Source organism: Saccopteryx bilineata, chromosome 4 (genome assembly GCF_036850765.1).
Source record: "Saccopteryx bilineata isolate mSacBil1 chromosome 4, mSacBil1_pri_phased_curated, whole genome shotgun sequence".
NCBI classification, from domain to species: domain Eukaryota; kingdom Metazoa; phylum Chordata; class Mammalia; order Chiroptera; family Emballonuridae; genus Saccopteryx; species Saccopteryx bilineata.
Window position 1 is genome coordinate 52,406,558 of NC_089493.1, and position 22,912 is coordinate 52,429,469.

The following is a 22,912-nucleotide window of genomic DNA, read 5'->3' on the forward strand; positions in this document are numbered from 1 at the left end:
TTAGGTCCGTGAGAAACAAAAAGGATCTTGGAAAAGAGAAGGATAACCATGAGATTATAGCTACCGAGAAAACCCTCAACTTGGCTCTGAGACTCCTAGCAGATAAAGCAAAAAAGGGAGCATAATATGCTACAATGCTCTGGTTGGTGGACAGATAATTCTTCCTAGTTCGGCAGGAAACAAAGCTTGTCTTAGCACTAAATCTTAGAAGAAGTCTGTCAGGTGATAAGCCCTCCCCTATGTCCATCAAGCCAGCCAGCCATGGTTTTGAGAGTTTCCCGACACATGCAGAAATGATTTTACGTCAGTTTGCTTCTTCAAAAGAGCCTGAAGACACGCCACGTGAAGGCTACTCAGGGAGGACAACTCTCCAGGGAAAGGGTGGCTTTCCCCAAGGAAGAATGGTTTTGCTTCTCTGGGCCAAGAACTTGGCCCACCTGGAATGGTAGATGATGGCACGTGCCCAAGGCCTTCCTTTCGAACAGCCCTGCTCCCTGCCAGACTGCTGAGTCTGTGCTAATCTCTGTTCCTGGGGCGGAGGTGTTAGAGACGCAGGAACCTCCAGCTCTGGCCCTTCTCAGCCCCCTGCCCCCACCAGGGTGGTGTCGGCCAGACTTCTCGAATGGCATGGGGCACTTAATTCATGACTGGCCCCCCGCCAGCCTTACACATTGGCTGGCTTCAGTTTGGAGCCCTATTCCAAACTGGCATAGACTTTCTGTTTTGTTTAAGGAAAAGAAAACAGAATAAAACCCAGAAGGCAACGCTTGGATTAAGGGATGCCTATTAAAAACATGTGCAAGAAATCCAAATCCGGTAAAGGAAGGGGGGAGGGGGGCTAGAGGGGAAATTAACTTCTACTACAAATCAAAAGCAGGCACCGGGCAGAGGCCCGGAGCACAACACTGCGAGGCTAAAGGGCAGACCCGAACGGTCCGGCATTCTCTGCGCCCTCTCACGATGGAGGCAGCCCTACCTCAGCCCAGGAGGCTGCGCGTTCCAAGGCCTTCCCACTGCTGTCTCTCGGTTCTTGCTGTCCCCTCCGCCTGGGCTGCCCACCCCCAGCCGTCAAGGCCCAGCTGACGCGCTGTGCAGCCCTGCCTGAGCCCTCCGTGCAGGGTGGGCCCCTTGTGTCTGAGCTACCTGTGCGCCCGAAGGTTTGTTCCTGCGAACCCAGGCAAGCTGTGTCCCAGCATCCCGGACGCCACTTCCAGCCTATCTCGCTAAGGATGAGGGCAATGCACCAAAGTGGACCCAGAAAGAACCCCACACACGTTCAGCTCAGGACCAGTGTACTGAGAGCAAGATCAGTGGCAAAGTCTCAGAACCGGGCCCTCGGGAGTGTGAGGGTGCAGCCGGCAGCTGACCTCCTGTCACTGAGACGGCCCTGCTTTCCCACTTGGTGGAAGATCAGAGCCTGAGGGGAGGCCTTAGAAAAGGCCTCGTGCAGCTGCAAGAAGACACATGGCACCAGACCACTATCTTGTAACCCGGACCCTCGTCCTCTGTCCGGGCCAGGGGTCTTCCTGCTGCCCTGCCACCTGGTCAATCTCCCCCGGCAGGAGACAGAGGCGCCCTCTGCCCAAGGCACTCTGAGAAAACATCACCCCTTTACCCTCCAGCTCCGCTGCTGCTCCAGGGACTCCCTGCTACCTGTTTCCCTAGGTCAGGCCCATCCCGAAAGGTCCCGCTTAAAAGCAGAGAACAGCTTACTCATCAGCAGGATCCAGCTCGTTACCTTTTTCCTTTCTATCCACCTCCCTCCTTCCCCTCGTCGGCCCCAATCCTTCCACCTGAAGGGCTTAGGAAATTCCAGGTGACTCACCCAGCACCGTGTGTAATAACAGGGACAGCACCTGCTCACACCCCTTCCCTGAACAAAGCCCTCGAGTCTCCCAGAGCCTCCGGCAGGAGGCTGAGCTGGCGCTCAGTCACACACCAGGGCTCTCAAGAGTCACCCGAAGTGACTCTATTGTGACAGGGGGCCCACCCTTTTGCCTGGAGCGGGGAGGAAACGAAGAGGGAGCCAGATGTCCTATGCTTTATTTCTTTTTGTATAATGATTTCTTTACAAGAAATAATCCATCTTTCTCCAGGAAGAACTCGCTGTGTGCCTGTCATCACCCCACCATTCGGGGCACACTGGCCGGAAGAGGAACCCAGAGGCCACTGCCGCGTGCTCCCTCCCTGCCCTCACCTTTATTTGCCCTTCAGCCCCCTCTCCACACCTGCTCTCCAGAGGATGCCCTGGGACTCCGGACATCAAACCTCAGCCCTCTTGTTAAATCTCACTTTGCATTTCTGCAGGACCTCCCTAGCACTTCTCTCCCCTCTAGCTGCTGCGGCCCCTCCTCCGCCTGAACCCTCAGCCTCTTCTTCAACCCTGCCCCCCCTTCAAGTGCCCCCACCGGCCTGTTTCTCTCTTTCCTTCTTGAGCTGGGTCACCCTCTCCGCTGAATTCAATCAGTCCCAAGATTTCAGCCATACCTTCGTCAGTATGTCCAGAGTGAGATCTCTGGATGGTCAATGGGATAGTTTAGACAAAAGTGACTGAACAGTGGTCAGATCCATTGGAGAAATGCTGATCAAACAGGCCCCTTTCTGCCGGACTTCCCAGAGGCTTTACTGCTCCAGTGCCTTGAAGGCCCCATCAAGGGGTATAGTACAGGCTTTCCAAACTCACTTGATGACAAAATCCTGTCTCTCTGACCCCACTTAGGAAAAGGCTGTCACGCAGGCTAATGGTTTCCACCTGTACCTCCAGCGTCGCCCTCTCTCCTAACCGCCCAGCTGCCTCCTGGACGTAGGAAGCAAAAGCAGTTCACGTCGCCTTCCAGCCCAAAGCCATCCCATCTCCTGGCTGTCCTGACTCAATAAGAGGCCTCGCCAGCCTAAGCTGGCCAATAAGTCCTTCTCGTTCATGACTCCCTCTCAGATGTCCTCTCCTAGCCTCGCTGCCATTTTCCCAAAGCAGTCACCTCAGCCTCCTTCACTGTAACAGTTTTCTAAGTGGTTTTTTTTTTTTCCTGGCCTCCTATAATTTCCCCTAGAATTTAAATTGCATGCAGTGGCCAGATTAATCTTTATGAAGCTGTCATTAGGAAACCACACCTCCACCACCAAACTCACCAACGACTTCACTCTGCAGGCAAGACGGGGCAGGGCTAGCTAAGGTGGCACCCAGGGGCCTGCTCTCCGTGCCACACCAGCCCGCTCAGCCTTAGCCCTCCGTTGTGCCTTGCGACATGCCAGCCAACCACAACACCAGCTGTCCTCAGCCTGCCCCTTCATGCCCTTCCTACCTACCATCTGCAATGTCCTTCCCCCCTTCTCTCCTCATGATATCCTACTTGCCTGTCCCTCAGGGTCCGGCTCACACATGTTGCCACAGGTCTGAGATCTTCCCATCCCAGCCAGCACCCTCCTCCTTGGCATACACAGTTCCTCCCTCCTCTGTGCTTGCTCCCTTGGCATTGGGCACAATGAATCACAGGTGAACACGAACACCTCCAGCTGCTCCACCAGACCATGAATTCTACCTGTCACCCCCAGCTCTGGACCCCAGCGCCGGTCCATGCTAGGAGCTCAGCCAGTGTTGACTCGATGAATTGATACATTGAAGATACTGGTAAGCCTGTCCCTACTGGAATACCACTGTCACCTCTTCTGACCCCCTCAGGGTACTTCATCTGTACCTACTTCTTGTTATATACTTAGGTACAGTTCTGCCTTACTCATCCCAACAAGGCCATAGGACCCCCAACAAGGCCATAGGACCCCCAAGGCATGGTCTGCGAGTCCTCTTCGAACACCCCCAACCTAACTGGCCCACGACCACTGGGCAGGAAGTGCCTAGGGAATGAATGAGTGAGGAAAAGGTTCCCACCCAAGGGCCACATAGGACACAGTCCTCAAGCTGACATTTGTCCCCAACCAGAGGTGAATAAAAGCCCTTCTGAGCCTTATTCCTCTGAGTAAGGTGGTGGGGTGAGGAGAGCTGGTCCAGCTGACCCAGCAAGGCAGTGCCTTGTTGCAGACGGGAGCACATGCTCTGGGTCTGGAAGGCCTGATTTCAAAGCCAGCTTCTCTCTTCACTAGCTGTATGACCCAGGGCAAGTTAGTTAAGCAGTCTGAGCCTTGGTTTCCTAATCTGTAAAATGAAAAATTACAACACCACTACAGTTGTCATGAAGACTGGGTGAAACATGGAAGGACATTCAGTAAATAGTAAGTTCTCAAGAAATATTTGCCGTTGTCATCACCGCCATTTCCTCCCCTTCCAGGAGTCTGTGAGATTGCAACGGGTGGAAAGAAGCCAACAGTTTTGAATGGGTAAAGGTGGGATGGCAAGGACTTGTCAGAGAGGAAGCTAGGCCTGTCAGCATCTGTGTGTCACCCTGACTCGTCACCTGACTCGTCCCCTGACTCGTCCCCCCATTCATCTTCCCATTCTTGGCCAACCCAGCTCAGGGGCAGTTCTGACCTTTGGAAGAAAAGGCCTAAGAATTCTCAACCCTCAGCCAAGGGGTTTGAGGAATGGGGCACAACGGGAGGGGGAAAAATGCATCAATAGCCTACTTTGCCTTGGGTCCAAGTTCAAGAACCACCCTGCCATCCTGGTCCAACGCAATCCAGAGGGGAATTCACAGCAAACTACCACCTAGGGCCACCGTCAGTCTGAATCACCGAGGCAGCAGGGTTTCAAACAGTCTGTGGAGCTGGGTGTGCTGCATGGTCCCGTGGGGCAATATTAAGTCCAAATCAGCCAGCTAACCTCAAAAGCCAAAGCCCCAAGTCAACTTCACAATCATGGCCTTTGATTTCTCCACCACATCCCAGTCCGACGCTCTATCCACTGCGCCACCGCCTGGTCGGGTGGCCTTTGATTTCTCAAGAGTTAACATAGGCCGAGCTGTGGTGGTTCAGTGGCTAGAGCACTGACCTGGAATGCTGAGGTCGCCAGTTTGAAACCCCAGACTTGCCTGGTCAAGGCACATATGGGAGTTGATGCTTCCTGTTCCTGCTCCTCCCTCTTCTCTCTCTTTCTCTCTCTCCCTCTCCTCTTTAAAATGAATAAAAAATAAACTTGAAAAAAATTAACATAGCTTTTAGCCTTCAGAGTTTGTTTTTAATAATTCAATCTGTCCTCATACATCGAATCTGACCTTCCCTCTGCGAAGTCCAACACTCATGGTGATATTACTTTATAAAGATGTTAAAACAGACCTCCCAAAGTCACATTTCACACTGCCCACTTGTCAGCCTGTATTACAGGATTTTCAGGCAACTCCCTATGTTCAAAAGGATGGCTTTCTTCATCTGACGCTACCAGGATCAGTCAAGGACTGGAAACAAAAGCCAAGCCTCCCCTGCATTTCACCAAGCTCGGATATGAACTATTCCTCTCCTGAGCCACACATTAAGCTCCAGCAAAAAAGGCGAAAACTCACATTTTTGTAAGACTACCAGACCAGAACATAAAAGAATTCCCCTTAATAAAAGTGGAATGGATGTTTCATTTTTGTGAGCCCTTCAGCACGCCCCACACCGGAGCTGAAGTTTGCTCGGGAGTAGAAAAGCAAATCATAGAAAAATAGACCCAGAAGCCCAATGACTGAGAGGAAGTTGTGGAAGTGATGGTCCAGATGCTCCAAAACATCAGGACCTAATACACGATGATACACGAGGCACTGGAATAGGAAAATGCGTTTGCAAAAAAAATAAAGAAAGAAAGAAAAAATGGATATTCACTACCATCTCAATGGCAAGGCACAAATACATATGCTTGATCCACAAACATCAGGACTGTGATAAAACAAAAAGAGTGAGTTTGGGTGAAGAGATTGTGAGCAATTTTGCCTTTTTTTTTTTTTTTTTTTTTTTTTTTTTTTGCAAGTTCCTTATGTGTGACTGGTTTAAATGAAAACTACATCATTGTAAGATGAAATGCTCTGATAAAATCTAAATCAGTGAATCTAAAATAAGTCTATGAAAGTCAGGAGCTAGAGTCTGCTGCTCATGGCTTTGCACCCAACCACACACACACACACTTGGCTGACCACAGACCCTCAGTTCCTGAGCACAAGGTTTGGGGAATTTTCAGTCACTCGTGTCTAACCACCACCCGGGGAAACACGAACCTGGCAGGCACGTGGGTGCCTCTGCTCTCAGGTTTCCGGTCTGTGGGTGACCCCAGAAACCTGATGGGCTGAGCTGGCCCATGGCGGGGAGCTAGAGGTAGAGCCTCACCTTCCGGACCCCTTCCCCACATGGGCCATCTGGCAAAGCTGCAGCTAGAGGGGACACAGTCACAAGGTGAGCAGACACTTACCCAAGTTACTGTGTGCTGGGGACATCGGATTCGGGGATAGGTTTGGAGAACCTGTGAGGTGAGAAACAGGTGTAAGGTTTCATAAGACTCTTGGCTGGAGATCCCAATTACTGACAAGGTAGGATAGCTCAATACAATAGAACGAAACCCTGAGCTGAGCCTCCACAGCCCAGGAGGAGGCCTAACCCCACGTCCTTTCCTGTACCCCCCACCCCCACCGCCATGGGCCCCGGCTACGTCATCGGTGGAGTATACGGATGAGCAGATCACCTTGAGGTCTCTGCCACGACTTGACAGTTTGACCTGACAGATGCTCTTCACCAGGACCCACAGCACAGGTGCCAAGTTCCAAGTTCCCAGCTCGGGAACTGACCCTACACTATAACCACCTGCCCTGTGAACTATGCCCCAAAGAAAATGAGAGGGGCAGGGAAGGTGCCCTCCCCAGCTGCTCAAAGACCTGGGCAGCGAAGGCTGGCCCTCCTTTGTGTGTGTATGTGTGTGTGTGTATGTGTGTGTGTGTGTATGTGTGTGTGTGTGTATGTGGGAGGGGGGGGGGTGAAGCTGCCAAGCACCACCAGCACCGCTCTCAGTGGCTCTGGCACCTGGAAATAACATCCAGCCCTTTCCCCAGGTTTTAGGAAACTCATCAAGCTTCCTCAGAAATTCTGCAACTCAGCTACCAGGCTGACATTTTATGTAAGACATAATGCTATGGGTGGCAAAAAGTCTAAGCCTACCCGCTTCTTCTTACTCTATTACCCTCTCTCTGCCCTTCACCTACAGGGGGAAAAACCCCACATGGCATCAACCTCCCAAAAAAACCAAGTGACTTCCTTTCCACTGAGCACGCTGGGCATGCCCCTCCTTTGTCCCAGCACCCACAGGGCTGCGGAGAGCTCTTCATTTATTAATGTCCTTGCGGGGCTGGCTCTGCCCTGCAGTCTACCAGTCCCCTGGGTTCACGCATACTCCTCCTTGAGATGTTAATGAGCGCGTGTTCTTGCTCTCGCCATGGCTTCTTTCTCTCCCTCAGCACCTGATCCACTGAAGATGTGGAAAAGCCCTGGAAGCAGAGCTTCGGAATTGGGGGTCTGGACGTGTTACCCTGCATTAGCTGTGGGACACTGCTAACGTAGTTTGACCTCTTTGTCCCTTGACTTTTCCCCTCAGGCAGAAATGGGAAACAATACCATCTATTGTGTGACTTGCAGAAATGAAGTGAGATTGTGTGTATAAAAGTGCCTACACCATGACTGGTACATAGTCGGCACTCCACAGTGTTGGTTTCCTATTCTGTGGTGGCTCGTGAAGAGCCAGGAAGGCGATGGGACCTTCTCACTGATCTGAGCAGACGTGTGTGTGTGTGTGTTAGGGAGAACACGGCTGGACAAGGTGATCCTCAGGCTCCAACTGGGATGCCACCACCTCTCAGCTGTCCATGGGCAACTGCACTGGTTTCCAAGTGGGCAACTCTGAGTGAAGAACAGAGACTAGGAGGCCACACCCACTCACCCACAGGCTGGCTGGGGTCCACAAAGCCCACGGTCACTAATGTTCACAACAGGGCCCTCCAACTACACTTACGGGAGGAGAAGAAGGGAGAGGGGACAAAGAAAATGGGGCAGAAAGGAGGGTCACAAGGGGGCAAAAAGGCAGCTGCTCAGCCCACATACAGACCCTCCCCTCTGGTCTGTTTTCTTCGGTAGCAGTAATAAATCCACAAACATGAAGAGCAGCAAGGAGAAAAGAGAGAGGGGCGAGTGAGAAGAAATACAGCATCTGGAGAGATGCCGCTTAGCTGGCCTGCTTCCCAGGCCAGCATTTAATGGCCAAAAGCTTGCCCTGGCCACTTGGCCTCGGATACAGAAAGACCTCCAACACATTCCACCTGGGTTCACACTGTCATCCACTCATCCAGGGGGTGTGTTTGGGGGGAGGGTTGCTAAACCCCAAAATGCCACGATGCCCTGGCTAGGTATCAAGCAACTCTGTTTACAATGAACATGAGAGTCACTGTCCTCCATCTTTCAGGAACATCATACTCTCCTTTGGGCTGGGTGCAGGATAGGTGGCTGCCCTGTGTCTAGTGGCTCTGCGGGCAGAAGGCATGCCCACCACCATCGGCACAGAACATCTGCTCGGCTCCCTCCTCCTCACCCAACCAACCGCATACGACGCAGAGCACATTCCTGGAGGAAGCTGGGGTTCAATTCAAGGAACCACTGGTTTGGAGCCAATTTGGTCCCATAATAAATGACATGGGAACATCTGGAGATGTGGTTGGAGACAACTGGGCTGGGTCCCCCGCGGGAGAAACACACAGATCTCATCGGGTTACCACACCAAAACAGACGCTTCAGAGGCTTCCACTGGCCATTGGCAAAGACCTCCTCTCCACTCAGGCACTCTGGAACTATTTCTGAAGATGGAGCCCACCTTCCACCCTACTCCCAGCAACGTCTCACTGAGACACAGACTCTGCTTAAAGCCTCAGTGGCTCCCGACCCACCCCGGCCCACCCACTTGAAGCCTGGAGTGACATGCCCTCCTGTCTCTTCCCACTCTGGAGGAGTGGGCTGTGGTGCTCTCTGTCCCCAGAATGCAACAGGCTCTCCTGCCCTTGCCCCCAAAATACTGCCTGGCACACCCTTTGCCTGGCCTGATGTTTTGGCCGACACCTACACAGGTCCAAGACTCAACTCAAGAAAAACCTACACTGCAAAGTACTGCTCAGCCCCCAACATCTCCTCTCCAGGCCGGGTTGGGTGGCCCGCTCTGTGCCCCTGATGCCAGGTGGCATCTTCCCTCAGGGTACATGTGAAATGCACAGTAACTGCTGCTTGTCTTGTCCATCTCCCCCACAAGCTGTGAGCATGTCAGGCTCCTCTATCCCCAGTACCTGGTACAGAGTGGTTGCTCTATAAATACTGGATAGGGAGGGAAGGAGGGAGGGAGGGAGGGAAGGAGGGGAGGAGGGAGGGAAGGAGGGGAAGAGGGAGGGAAGGACAGAAGGAGGGAAGAAGGGAAGGAGGGAGGGAAGGACGGAGGGCAGGCATTCAGGATTGAGAGCACATCCCTGTAAGACTCTGACCTGCATCCATGCTGTGATTCATCTGGTGGTCACTGGTCTCTCCATCTTCACTCAGGTAGCCAGGGGGTGGGGTTTCTGGGAATCAGAAGGAAAGTGGTTCATTAAATGGCCTCCAGACTCATCGCACAGTCATGGCCCTGTGCCGGTAGCAGGTGCTGGAGGAACTATGGGCCTCAAAGCAAGGACATAGCTCCTGGATCCTGCTGCCCTCATGCCTTCAACCTCCAGCCCCCCCCCCCCCCCACCTCATTACCACCTTTGTTCACGCTGTCCAACTTTCAAGTCTGAAATGCTTGTTTCTAGAGCCTCTTCCGGGTTAACTTAGCCCCATCCTTCAAGGTCAGGTTTAAGATCACCCCTCCGGGAAGACTGTTGACTTGCTTCAGCCTTGTCCATTTCTGTCCTCTAAAGGACAACAGTCTCAAACCACACATGGCTCTCCCATCTACTCCTGTGTCAGTGCCTTGTGATCTGTCCTCTCTCCCAAGTGGGTTCCAGGTTCAGCGACAGCAGAAGCTGTGATCTAGTTCTCTGAACGAGCCCCAGACCCTGACTTAGCTCTCGAAGGTTTGCTGAATGAACCAGGTGGGTGACCTGCCTCTAGAGCACAGCGTCAACTGGTACAGTATCTGAAAAGACCAGCTCTATAAAGTGGGTCTTTCCTGAATGCTGTAACCCATGTGCACAGGCCTGGGGTCAGTCTCAGCACAGTAAACGCACTCAGGGCGAAGGCTCATCCAAATCCGGCAGCTTGGAAGGAATGCAGCCCAGTTACTGCCCGGCAGCTGCAGGTCCCGGCAGGCCCTGTGAGGTGACTAGCCCAAGGGCTGCCAAGCAGTTTCCCTGGACTCTGAGAGTGCTGCTGATTCGCACATTATTTGCATGTAAATGAGGGGCTTCTAAAAACATCTGCACTCTGACAGTGGAGCCCACTTCTCCCTATGCAGAAAAAACTGGAATTGGGTCTCAACCCCCACCCAGGTGGTAACTGCCGGGTAGGCTAACTTGCAGGCCCTGGCTTAGTGCACCCACTGCCTCTGCAGCCCCCAGATGGGCAGGGGTCCTGCCTGGACTTCAGCCCAGCCCCAAGGGCGGTGAGAGGAACACGGTGCTGCTATTTCCGCTTCCAAAATAAATGACTGTACTGAGGCCGGGCGGAAGGGTCACGCCGCCACTCCTCTGTGCCAAGAAAAGCATTATTAGTAAGCGGGGAGCCAGGGCCACGGGTCCTCTCCTGACAGGGATGCGGCTCTGAGTCAGGGGCCAGCGCTGTGTGTGCAGAGGGGGTGGCAGGGAGGGCCAAGGGCGGAACAGAGGGGCCGATGTCCCCAGGCCAGCCTGCACTGCCCAGTGCCTACCTGGAATATTGCTCTGAGGCTCGATGCCCGCGGGGAAGTTAGTGTTTTCGGGGATGGAATGGCTGTAGTCGTCCAGCGGGGGGAACTCGGCCGGGATCTCCGTGTGACGCGGCACCAACACAGGAGGTAGAACTGTCCAGGGGAGATAGCAGAGGTGGATCAGTGTCAGGGGCAGGCTGGCAACACAGCCCCTGCAGCCCCATATATGCTGCAGAGCCTCCCTCAGGAAGAGGAAGGAGGAGGGAGAGGGGCTGGGGGGGGGGGGTGCACAGTGACTGTGGCATCTGCAGAGCCCACAGAGCGGCAGGAGCATACCTGGGGTCTCCACCCTCTGATAGTGGTAGGGATTCACGCAGACCTCGTCCTTCTTCATGTTGAAGGCAAACTCACACAGCTCCATGGCCCGCAGCTCATGGTGGCTGTGGAGGTCGGGCCATCGCCACAGGCGGCAGTAGATGACATGGGGGAGCCCTTTACGATGGGACACCTGCAGTCGGCCATCCAGGGACCTGCCGGGACAGGAAGAGCAAAAATAGACAGTGAAGCGGGCTTGGCTTCCCTTCTCCAAACTCCTGCCTGCTGCTGCTCCCAGCGAGCTCGCTGGCAGAGGCTCAGAAAGCCCTCCCCGCCCTCCCTTCTCTCAGACGCAGCGGCCTGGCAATCAGAGAGCCGCTAACTGTTAGTGCTGGACCGGATCCCAGGAGAAGAACACAGAGGCCCACCAAGGGAGGCGAGGCCTCCCTGGGGTTGACAGAATGGGCCTTGAACCCGCCAGGCCCTGGGGAGAGTTCTGCACTCCCAGCCCACCCTCATGTGAAAGAAATGGTGCTTGAATCATGTTCTGAACAGATCCAAGAGCCAGGTGGGGGGTGAGGGGGTAGGGGCAGGCCTGAGCAAGGAAATGAGCTCTTTCGGTATGAATGTGAGGACCACAGTGATACTGAGGAGACCAAGCACACAGGTCATCTAGTCACTTAACACTCGCCCCGTTCCTCCCTCGCACATTAGAAAACAAAGGAGAAGAACCCAAGCATCTCTCTTGTAGGTGATATTGGTGATGAGGCAGGGAGAGAATGAGGGACACTAAGGGGACTTTTAACTGGTGAGAGGTTACACTGCAGACCTGTCAAGTGTCCCTTTCCGCTTGAGGGTTGGCTGCACGTGGACCCAGGTGTCACCCACACTGTTGTGCACAGGCTGAGCAGGAGCAGAGCCTGCGACTCCACACCACACTTAATTCTGCAACTGTCCCCAGCCTGGGCAGCCCAAACACACTGCAAATGGCAGTGTCCCGTCTCTGGGCAAACCGTGTCCTCTGTGGCGACTTGGCCTCCAAGCAGCTGTGACCCCTTCCTCTCAGATCAGACCAGATGTGGTCCCCGGACCAGCAGTATGTGCTCACAGAAGCTTGTTTAAGAGGCAGAACCTGCCCCAACTTACTAAATTAAGAGTCCTTTTTAAAAAAAAATAAAATCCCAGGTGACTACATGACAAGAAAACTGGAGCCCAGACAGGACGTGACCCTGGGAGCTCGGGAGTGGCAGAAGCACCGTCAGCCATGAGTAAGGTGGGCGCATGGGGGGCCTCCGAAGGGACGTGAGGCTTCAAAGGATGTCCCGCGCCAGGCAGGCAAGGAAGTTCTATGCACACACACAACATTAACAGATAATTTATGAACTCCTAGGCATGGCACTAAGGATAGCAGTGGGTATGCCTTTTCTAACAGCGGGGCGGGGCTGGCCAAGAAGCCTCTCTGCAAGGTCTCTCTCTCTGCCCCCACGGGGCTGAGGGCTCGCATTTGCCTGAATAAACAGGAGTCAGGAGCACTCTGTGAGGGAGGGGCCCCTCAGATGCAACCACGCACCTACCAAACTGAAACAACCAGAGGACTCCAATCAAACTCTCTAGGCCACTGGCCTGGGAAGGGAATGGACAGAAAGGTCAGAGCTGGGCTGGGTCACAGGGACTGACCCAGAGGTGCCGACTAAGGGCATCTCCAAGGATAAAATTACCTCCTTCTCCTGGGGGCCACCGATCAAGGAACCCCTATAGCCAAAAAACAGGAATTCCCGGGCAGAAGGAAGAGGACAGCATCACACTCCTGAGGTACAGAAGGAAGGCTTCCAGATAAGGAGTTGTGAGACCTGGGGTCAAGATGGGAGTCCTACACTCCTAGCTGTGAGACACTGGGCAAGTCGGAAGATCTCTAGGACCCTCGTCACTTCACCTGTAAAATGGAAACATTCTCCCACCCGAACCGACCCCCCGCGAGACCTACAGCAGCTCAGTATCCACTTGAAAGCACTTTGTGAAACACCAACCAGGGAGTGTTCTTCCACGACAGCCACTCCCCAAACTCAGCCCGAGATAATGGGTGAGTGTGGGCTGAGGAGGACAGGATGGGAGAGCAGAACTCGGTGAGTGGGGACGAACACTACTCAGCTGTTTCCATTCTCCTGCAAAGCCACTGAGTGCTGGTAGATTAGAGAAGTGGTCACATTTGCTCCTCTGTGTTTGATAAAAAGCCCCAACGAAGGGCCAGCTGGACATCTAGAGCTACCTCTGCAGGAAGAGGTCCTGGAGAGAGGCTCAGGTCAGCAGCAAGGGAGGGAAGGGGCTGTGGACCGAGCCCCCACACCCACCTGGTTGATGGAAGAGGGTGTGTTCCTGCTTTAAAAGTAATAGTAATATACAGCAGGAGGAGAAGTGGTGACGAACAACACAGGACAAGGCTCTCAGCTTCCACGAGACGCAGAGCCTAAGAGACTGAGCAGAAGGCCAAGTTCCTAATAGCCCTACACCTGGGCCTGAGCCTTTAGGAAGGGACAGTGGAGGAGACAGGAGGCTGTGTGTATGCAGGGCACTCTGGGAACTCCTGATGAGGAGGGATGCTCACATACAGCCCTCATGTCCTGAACCCCCAGCACCAGGACACCTGACCCAGTCACCTCACTCAGCAGAGATCCACAGTGGACCACAGCCTCACACCTGCTCGGGGACCTACAGGAAAAAAGGCATGGACCAGCAGAAACGGGGCAGCCAGCGGGACATGAAGCTCTGACGTGATGCAGGTGACTGAAGCCAAGGTCTGGGAGAGAGATGGGCTTGCGATGTGATTGTCCTTGGTTTTGATAGTTGAGAGATGGGAAGGAGAGATTAGAAGGGGGTGGAAGAGGACAGAAGGTTTATCAGATCTGTAGGTAGAGCACTCAGTTTCCTGATTCCTCATCCAATTCTTTCTATTGAATATATTATGTGGGCTATTTTCTCTCAGCCTGAAGAGCTTGGCTGTCTCCTGGAACAATTAGGGCACAGAAAGCTCCAGGCAAAGAGGAAGGAAGGGGAGAAGGGGGGAAGGGGAGAGAGGCTCAAGGGGAGAGTAGAAGAAGGTGGTAGAGGGGAGGAAGAAAGGAAGGAGGGATGGGAAAGGAAGGGGGAGGAGGGATGAATGGGGGAAGGAGGAAGGAAGGAGGAGGAGGAAGGAAGGAGGAAGGAAGGAGGAGGAGGAGGAAGGAGGGGGAAGAAAAGGGGAAGGAGTGGGGAGAAAAGGGGAAGGAGGGTAAAAAATATCTTTCAATCAAATAAAACAAATTGAATGGATGAATTTATCTCTGTCCTTCCCAAAACAATGAGTGGGAAAACAGAGCAGACAGAAGTGGAAAGCAGCCGGCTGAATGGGAACAGACTTAGCACAGCGGAGTGAGCTGAAACCAAACGCCTATCAGAAGAAGCCAACAAAAGCGGGTCCACTTGTGCCTCGGAATCTGGGAAAGATTCAGGAACCAAAGGCACCACACGCTTCTCAAGATGAGGCTGAAAACAGGGGGATGGGTTGAAAGTCTAGAGAAGAGGCAGTCAGGCCCCAGTCTCCCTTTCCAAGCCCCCTACATACAGGGCTTCCCCAATCCGGTGAGAAACAGGTTTGCTCTCTGCAGAAAATAAACTGGAGTGGAGGCTCAGGAAGGGGCCCCCAGGGTATAACTGGGGTGAAGGTCAGATCAGGGCTGGAATGAGGATTCCTGGAGGCTCCCTTACTCACGTGGTACCCAGGACAGTGAGGGATGGTCCATGTCCCCACCCCATCCTGTGGAGAAATTAAACAGCTTAGCCCACAAGAGACCTACAATCTGACATTTGGGCGTTCCCCCCCCAAAAAAATGGCCTATTCCTACCAGCTGCCCCTACGCAGGGTAGCCCACCAGCCAACAATCTGGAGCATTCAATGTTTTTCATTGCCTTGCTCTTAAATATGAATGCACAGCCAGAATCCCCAGCCTTTTAAACAAAGCCACTAACAGGAGGCACAGAAGGGAGAAATAAGAAAGGGGGGCGGGCAAGTCTAAGACAAGAAAGAAGAAACTTCCAAAGTAAATAAAACAAGCACTACTCTCAGGGAGATAAGATACTGCGATCTTAAAATAGAAACATTTATAGACTGTTAAATAAAACCTCTTGGCAACAAAAAATATAAATTAAAAATTCAAGAGAGAATCAAGTCAAGGACTTCTTGAGTTCTTAAACTATTATACACATGAATTATTTGGATAATTAAATTTTTAAAAACCAAAGGAACTACAGTAATCAACTCAGTGTGGTATTGACAAAAAAAGAAACAAAACCAAAGGACCCTGAGAAACAAATGAAACAGATGATGGAGTCCAAAAATAGTCACATATATGTAGACAACTGATTTTCAACAAAGGTCCAAAGAGAAAGGATCATCTTTTCAACAAATGGTGCTAGAAGAGTTGGATATCCAAATGCAAGAAAAATGAACTTCAATCTACACCTGGCACCTAATGCAAAAATTAGCTGCAGTGGGTCATAATATACAACCTAAAAAAAATACAACTTCAAGAAGAAAATGTAAGAGAAATTCTTTGTGACCTTGTGATAGTCAAACATTGCTTAGATCTTAGACCTGAAACCCATTCTATTTCTTTAAAAATTGATAAATTTGACTTTATCAATATTTAAGCTTCTGGTCTTTGCAAGTCACTGTTAAGAGAATAAAAAGACAAGACACAAATTGGGAGAAAATATTTGCAAAGTATGTATCTGATGAAGGACCTATGTCTGAAACATATAAAGAACTCTATAAACTATTTTAAAAAAACAACAATAAAACAAGAACAAAGTAATTTGAACAGATAACACAAAAAATATACGGATGGCAAACAGCACATTAAAAGATGTTCAACATCATTAATCATTAGAGAAGTGAAAATTAAATCTACAATGAAATAACCACCACGTAATTATTAGAACGGCTAAAATAAGAAAGACTGTGCCACGCATTGGCAAGGATGCGGAGCAACTAAAACTTCAAACGTTGATGGCAGGAATGTAAAATGATACAACTACTTCGGTTAACAGTTTAGAAGTTTCTTAAAAAGGTGAAAACAAACCTATCATATGATCCACAACATTTCACTCCTCAGTGTTTACCCAAGGGGGATCAAAGCATCTGTCCATGCATGAATATTCACAGCAGTTTCAACTTAATAGCCCCAAACTGGAAATTACCCAATGAACAACAACAGGTGAATGAACAAACCAACCCTGATATATCCATATCCATATAAAGGAATATTATTCCACAGTATAAAAGAATTAACTATGGATACATGCAACAACATGAAGGAATCTAAAAATAATTATGCTGAAAGAAGCTAGACATGAGTATGTGTAGGTGAAATTATAGAGTAATTTAAAGTAAAGCAAACATACAAACTAAGCTAGAGGGACAGAAAATAGTCAGTGGTTGCCTGGGCATGGGAGTGTGCAGGAACGGGAGCGTGCAGGAACGGGAGCGTGCAGGAACGGGAGAGTGCAGGAACTGGAGTGTGCAGGAACGGGAGTGGGGGCTACCAAGGGGTGAAGGCTATGTTTACTATCTTGTTTGTAGTCGTGTTTTCATAGGTGGAAATGTATGTTAAAATTTATCAAACTGTTTCCTTTAAATGTAATGTTATGTGTTGTATGTCCATCATACCACTTTTTTTTTTTTAAAGAGACAAGGGCTTTGGGGCTTTAGACTTAGATAAACTCTGCTTCAGATACTGACTCTGTGCTGTATATCTGTATAAACTTGATCAAATTGCTTAATGCCTGGGTCTTCATTTTTTCATTGGAATATCAGTCCCTTGATTGGATCACTGGGAGGACTAAATGCTATTCTGTACAGAAAGCCACTGACATAGAGTAAAAACACAATAAATGGAAGCAACCTATTATCATTACTGTTTAACTATTACAACCTTCATTACTATGACAATGCCTGACAAGTAAGGAAAACAGCAGGTGCTCAAAAATACTAGTCCGCTCCCCTGCTTTGGGCATCTGGGTGCACAGCCAGGAGGTCCACAGTGAGGCCTCAGCTGACCTGGTGCTCTGAATTTCCACACAGCTTTCTGTGCTCCTTATCTCAGGTCAGCCCGGTGTGATGCTGTGTAGGTAACAAGGTGCCCTTGAAACGGTACTGCCTCACCCTGCACCCCATATGCCCGAGAAGCAAGGCTTGGTTCTAGTATTGCATAGCAGTCTGCACCAGGGCTTCAGGGAGAGGCCAGCTCTCCCGGTTGCCAGGCTGGACCCTGATGGCAGGGAGACAGGCATACTCTTCAGCTCATGAGCACATGACCACTGGTCTGGCTTGGCAGTACTTTGCAGAAGTCATCTGGTCCGTGCCCCTGCTTCTGGGTCATACAATTCCCTAACTCATGACAGGGATGGCATCTCATTCACTTCTAATGCATCAGCAACGACTCCTCCTGGTTCAGTCTGGGCTGTCCAGTGCCAACCCTGGCCATCCTTCCTCCCCCCTCTGTCCCACTCCAAACACACACCAGTGTTTACCAAAGTAATAGTAGCCAACTGGGAGCTTCAGCTGCTGGATTTAATTTAGCTGATGCGTCCGTCACACACCCTCCCACGCCTCATAGGGTACCAGGCCTATTTTCAGTAAATCCAATAAATAGGTCTTAATTCTGAGCTGATGTTACCATAACACACTTGGTTGCAGAAAAAGGATCTATTTATGACCCAATCTTCTGACCCAGCCCTTCTTGAAGCGCATACCAGCTGTTGGGGCTAAGAGCAGTCCTAGGGCCTTCCTTCAGCCTCCTCCCTGTTTGTGACTGAGATCTCTCCCACACCCAGTAGCTTCCTGATGGTAGACCCCCCCAAAAGTCTTTCTCCAGTAACTCCTTCCAGCTCCACTGACAGAGGTTTTAATCCTTAAATATATTCTTCACTAACTGAACCATTTCCTGTGGCAGGAAACTAGGTTTCCTCTCATTGGCTCCAAGTGGGACCCATAAAGTGTCCCAAAAATGGTGGTGGGAGCCACAGCCAAGGATGTGGACACGCCAGAGTCCAAAGCCAACAGTAAGGGGAAGCCTGCCAGAGCACTCCTGGGGGGAGAGGGCGGGGCTGGGCCCACCTCCGGCCACATGCCACTCGTGTCCTCTGTTACCGTTGACCAGCTACCCACAGCCATCTGGAGGCCGACGTGAATACTAGTGCATTTGGACACGGGGGCCGAAGGGAAGATTGGAAGCAGAGAACATAAGCTCCAGAAACGCACAAAGATCTGTTCAGCATGAAGCATGCGCCAAGCACGTAGCTATTGTGTGAGAATGCAAAATACGGCAAAAGCCAGTATATCCTGCCTTCCTCACGTGCCGCAGAAAATTTAAGGGGTGTGCCCAAGGTCAGATAACTCATAAAGGGCAGGACCAGAATTCAAACCTAGACCAGTGTGGAGAAATGGAGGGCGGGAGTGGGCCAAGCAGTGCTTTTTTTGTTAACCCATGCCGCATCCCTGTCAGGGAATGGACCTCTTAGCAATCTTCCGCTAGTTCCCGAACACCTACCCTCTCCCAGGCGCTGTGCTGCCTACCGCAGTCAGAGAAGTGAACAAAAAGTGAATTTTTTAACACTATGATATTTCCACCAAAACTGATTTTATTTAACAAACATCCAATACAAAACTTTCTAGCTTTTTTCAGGGACAAGCTTTCACTTTGACTTGCCTATACTGAATAGTGATAACAGCAGCAACAGTGGCAGAAGTTAGTACCATTATGTGCCGAACACTGTGCTGGTCACTTGATGGCTGCGGTAGGTGGAATCAGTCCCCCTCTCTGTATCCATGCCCTTTGCTGGATGGCTTTGCTGCTCCTCCTGCCATGGGTGGAGTACCTGTCTTTGTCTCTTGACTTTGGGCTAGGGGCTATGGCTTTGGGCAATGGAACATCAGCAGAAGGGGTAAAGTACCACTGTGGTTTCTTCTTGCCCTCCTGCACCTCTGCCTTCCTCACAGGAAGAACCTTCCCTGGGCAGCTGCGGCCCCTCAGCCTGGGCCCAGGAACCGACACAGGATTGACTGAGCCAATCCTGCAGAAAGGTGCCAAGCCCAGCTGAGCCACAGAAGCATGAGTCAGCATAAACAAGAATCGCTTTTTAGCTGTTGAGCTTTTGGAGTGGTTTGTTACCCAACACTAGCTGATGGTACCCTGACTCCACCACCACTCTTTCCAACAAACTTGCAAGTATCATTATCTTCATATACTGATGGGAAAGCGAAGTATCTGAGGGGTCACCCAACTTTGCCAAGGCCCAGAGTTAAATTCAGCTCAAGTGAGGTCAGGCTGTGAGACTCACTCTTTTCTCTAACTGTAAATGGCCATGATGCTATTTCCCGACCTTGACTATAATGTCACCATAAGATTTACGGTAACCATTTCAGAAGAACTTAGTTTTTATTTATAGAGAACAAACTAACTATAGGCTTTCAGAGTCGATTTGCATAAAATATGAAATTACTGCAAATGCTCATCTAACGTTAATTGTTTGAAGTGGCCCAAGTAGCATACTGATAACACAATATGTTATCAGTATCAAACTAAACCTCTGGAATCCATTTCAACTGAATTTATTCTTTATCTGCATTCCCCCCCCCCTAATATCTGCTATGTTTTAGTGTAAGAAAAAAGGGTTATTTCCCATCTTGGGGGGGGGGTAACAATTAATACTAAAAATCCAACCTCATACTTCCTGGAACATGCATGCTACAGTGGACAGGTTCACCTGCTCTGAATGTAATCCATTCCCCTCCCACACTAGTGGAATGAGTGCTCACCTCTCCCCCTTTGGCAACAACCAAGCTAGCTCACTATCCCGTGTTCACTCACCTACAATAAAATCTTTATACCACACTCTTCTTGAGCTTTGTATCATATGTGAGTTTTATTTTTGTTCTTTTTTCAGTTCAAAATAAAAGCAAGGCTTGAATGACTTCAAGTTGGGTTAGGTACACACAGCCTATTAAGGAGGCAGAAAACAGTCTGCTGGAGACTTGACAAGGCCCCTTGCAGTGGTTCAAACCCCTTGGCCTGTGAACAGTACCAGTCTTCCCTGAGCTCTCCCTCTGCTGTACCTTAACACGCAAGTATCAGAACATGCCTTCATCTCTTCCACGCCATGGACAACCCAGGACAATTTCATAGAGTAGCAAATATAAAAGCCCTGAAAACTCTCCTGCCAAGAGAGTCATTTGATTTGGGGGTTCCCTCAGGATCCTTTCTCTTAGGTAAACATAGTCAAAACCAAAGCATCCTTTGTTCTGGGCAGCTCTGCTGGGAGCTGCATCCCAAGTCCCCTGGCTGCAGGTAACAAACCACAGGGAACAAAGTGTCCCGATCAGCTGAAGCGTTGGCTCAATGTCCACCTGAACACCCAGTGTGGAGAACCACAGACAGCTGGTACTTGTGGACCCTTGAGAGCATCTTGTCTAGTCCCTTCCTCCATGGTAGAAGAAACCGAGATCGATGCACTGAGAACCGCAAGGTCACCCAGCAATAAACTCGGCACGAGAAGACAGCCTCCTCGCTGCTATCTCACTGTGGCCAAGCTTCACCGCCGAGCAGTCAAGTGTGAGTCCATTGTCCCGCCTCGGGAAGTCAAGTGCAACGAAACCTGTTATTTTCTTTCTTGTATTGAATCTTAAATTGCCTGAAGGTCTCACGCTTCAGGATGACAGAAGATTTTTTTTTTCAAGAATGGGACTGAGCAATTGGTGACTCTGGGTGGACAATGTCTACTGTAATTCCTATCGTGGCAACTTCCCGAGTTTCGAAATTATATTAAAATAAAAAGTTACAAACACGAAGAAAATGAGCTGTACATTGAATATACTATTATTCCCTGATACTTTCAAAGTTGTCTTTGGTTGTTGCTGTTTAAAGAAAAAGCAACCTTTCCAACATCAGCCTGTCCTTGTCATTGGGCACCACCAAGCGGGAATCTGGGTAGGTGAGGTCTGTGGTCAGGTCGGTTCTGGATAATTGAGGTTTCATTGTAAGCTTTGCCACAGTGGCCACATGCTCTAGTCCTGTTTCGTAAGTGTTCTCAGCAAGTTCTGCAAGTGTGTTAAGCACAATTTTTAAAGTTCCATTTTAGACCCATGAGAAGCTGAAACCAGCCTTTCACCACTCCTGATACCAGTCATAGGACCATTTCCACCGAGAACAACTCAGTTCCCATCTGAACTCACAGATGGATACTATCCGGTGTTCCCAGCTGACAAATTGAGGGAACACCAGTAAAATGCCAGGCTGAAGCCCCCTGTGCTGTGCTTCAAAGCAGTAACTAGTCTCTTCTTCACACACCCCCACCACCAAATTTAGGTCTCCCCTCCCCCTGTTTGTTTTCCATTCAGCCAGCTCAGCTCCACAAGTGGAAGCTGAGGGGCCTGAATGTGAGCCCCGGAGGTCACAAGAGCCTCCTGAGCAGACCTGCAAGGGAAGAAGCCAAGGACCACCCGGCCCTGCCCTCTGTCGGGGGCTGAACTCCACAGGAGACACAAGAAGATCATTTGGACATCCAGGCTTCCTTCCTCCCAAGGGGCCAGTGGTGGGCACAGAGAGTGTACTTTCTGGGTGAAGAGACTGATTTATAAAGTTCAGCTTTATTATAATCATCTGTAAAGCACACATACCCTGAGAGGGTTTTCAATATCGGGCTTTGAGTAAGGCGGGCCCCACTGTTTCTCAGCCTCAGCTCTCCCAACATTTGGGGCCTGGTAACTCTTTGGGGCAGGGGGTGGGGGGAGACGCCCTGTGCATTGTAGGATGGTTAGCAGCATCCTGGCCTCTGTTCACTAGATGCCAGCAGCATCCCCACCCTCGGCTGTCATAACCAAAAACGTCTCCAGATATTGCCGAAAGGTCCCCTCAGCGGCAAGTTCACTCCCCTAGGCCCCTTGAGGAACATGGGTTAAGAAAAGGTTCTGGAGGTAGGCGCAGCTCAGGGTAAACAGATGCAATTTATACCCCAGAGCATGTGTTTACTAGCACTGCTCGCTCATCATCTCACTGGATATAGGGATGCTATGGGCTGGGCACCCTTACTCCCATTTTATAAGCGAAAGATTCATTGAACATCGGGTGACTTGCCCCAGGTTGCCCAGAACAGCAAGACGAAGTGCCTGGCCTTGAACCTGGGTGTTACATCCTAAACCTAGTTTCCTATGAATGAAAACACAGGATTTACGGTGTTAGAATCATCAGATTCTCCTTGGGCTCTGGGGAGACAACTGTCCCTGTCCCTGTCCCTCCTTTCCCTTTTGCAAAGACAGCAGTGAAATCTTGAAGGAGGCAAAGAGGGGGAGAAGGTAGCAGAAGGAGGGGGGAGGAGGGAGGAGGAAGGGGAAGGAAGGAAGGAAGAAGGGGGAAGGGGAAGGGGGAGGGAAGAAGCAGGGAGGGGGGTTTCATTTACAATTTTTCTATTTAATAGCTTCAGTTTCACAAACTTTTTTTTTCTCTAAACTCCAATGTGAAAGGGATTACTTTATCTTAAGTGCCAGGATCATTGAGGTTTCAAGTCAGAAATGGAAGATGCTATAGAGATACGGGTTTGTCTCTGGTTACTGGAAGAAGGGCAAAGAACAGTTACAGGCTTTGCAGAATTTTCTCGATGACCACGTCACTCTGCCAATTGACATTCACCTGAAGTGGAATTAAGCCTGAAGATGACCTACTCGCTTGTTTTTTTGTTTGTTTGTTTATTTTACATAGGCAGAGATAGACAGGGACAGACAGACAGGAACAGAGAGAGATGAGAAGC

The 22,912-nt window shown here is 50.5% G+C and overlaps 1 protein-coding gene across 3 annotated transcripts in view; it reads right to left on the minus strand.

The window, feature by feature from the left end:
• Nucleotides 1-22,912, minus strand: part of SMAD3 (SMAD family member 3) — a 124,574-nt gene that overhangs the window by 16,036 nt on the left and 85,626 nt on the right. For all 3 annotated transcript variants that reach the window (XM_066273082.1, XM_066273084.1, XM_066273083.1), the window contains exons 2-5: nt 11,099-11,292; nt 10,784-10,915; nt 9,426-9,500; nt 6,332-6,382 (exon numbers count right to left, since the gene is read on the minus strand). In XM_066273082.1, coding sequence (XP_066129179.1) covers nt 6,332-6,382; nt 9,426-9,500; nt 10,784-10,915; nt 11,099-11,292 — 452 coding nt within the window. The remainder of the gene's footprint in view (nt 1-6,331; nt 6,383-9,425; nt 9,501-10,783; nt 10,916-11,098; nt 11,293-22,912) is intronic.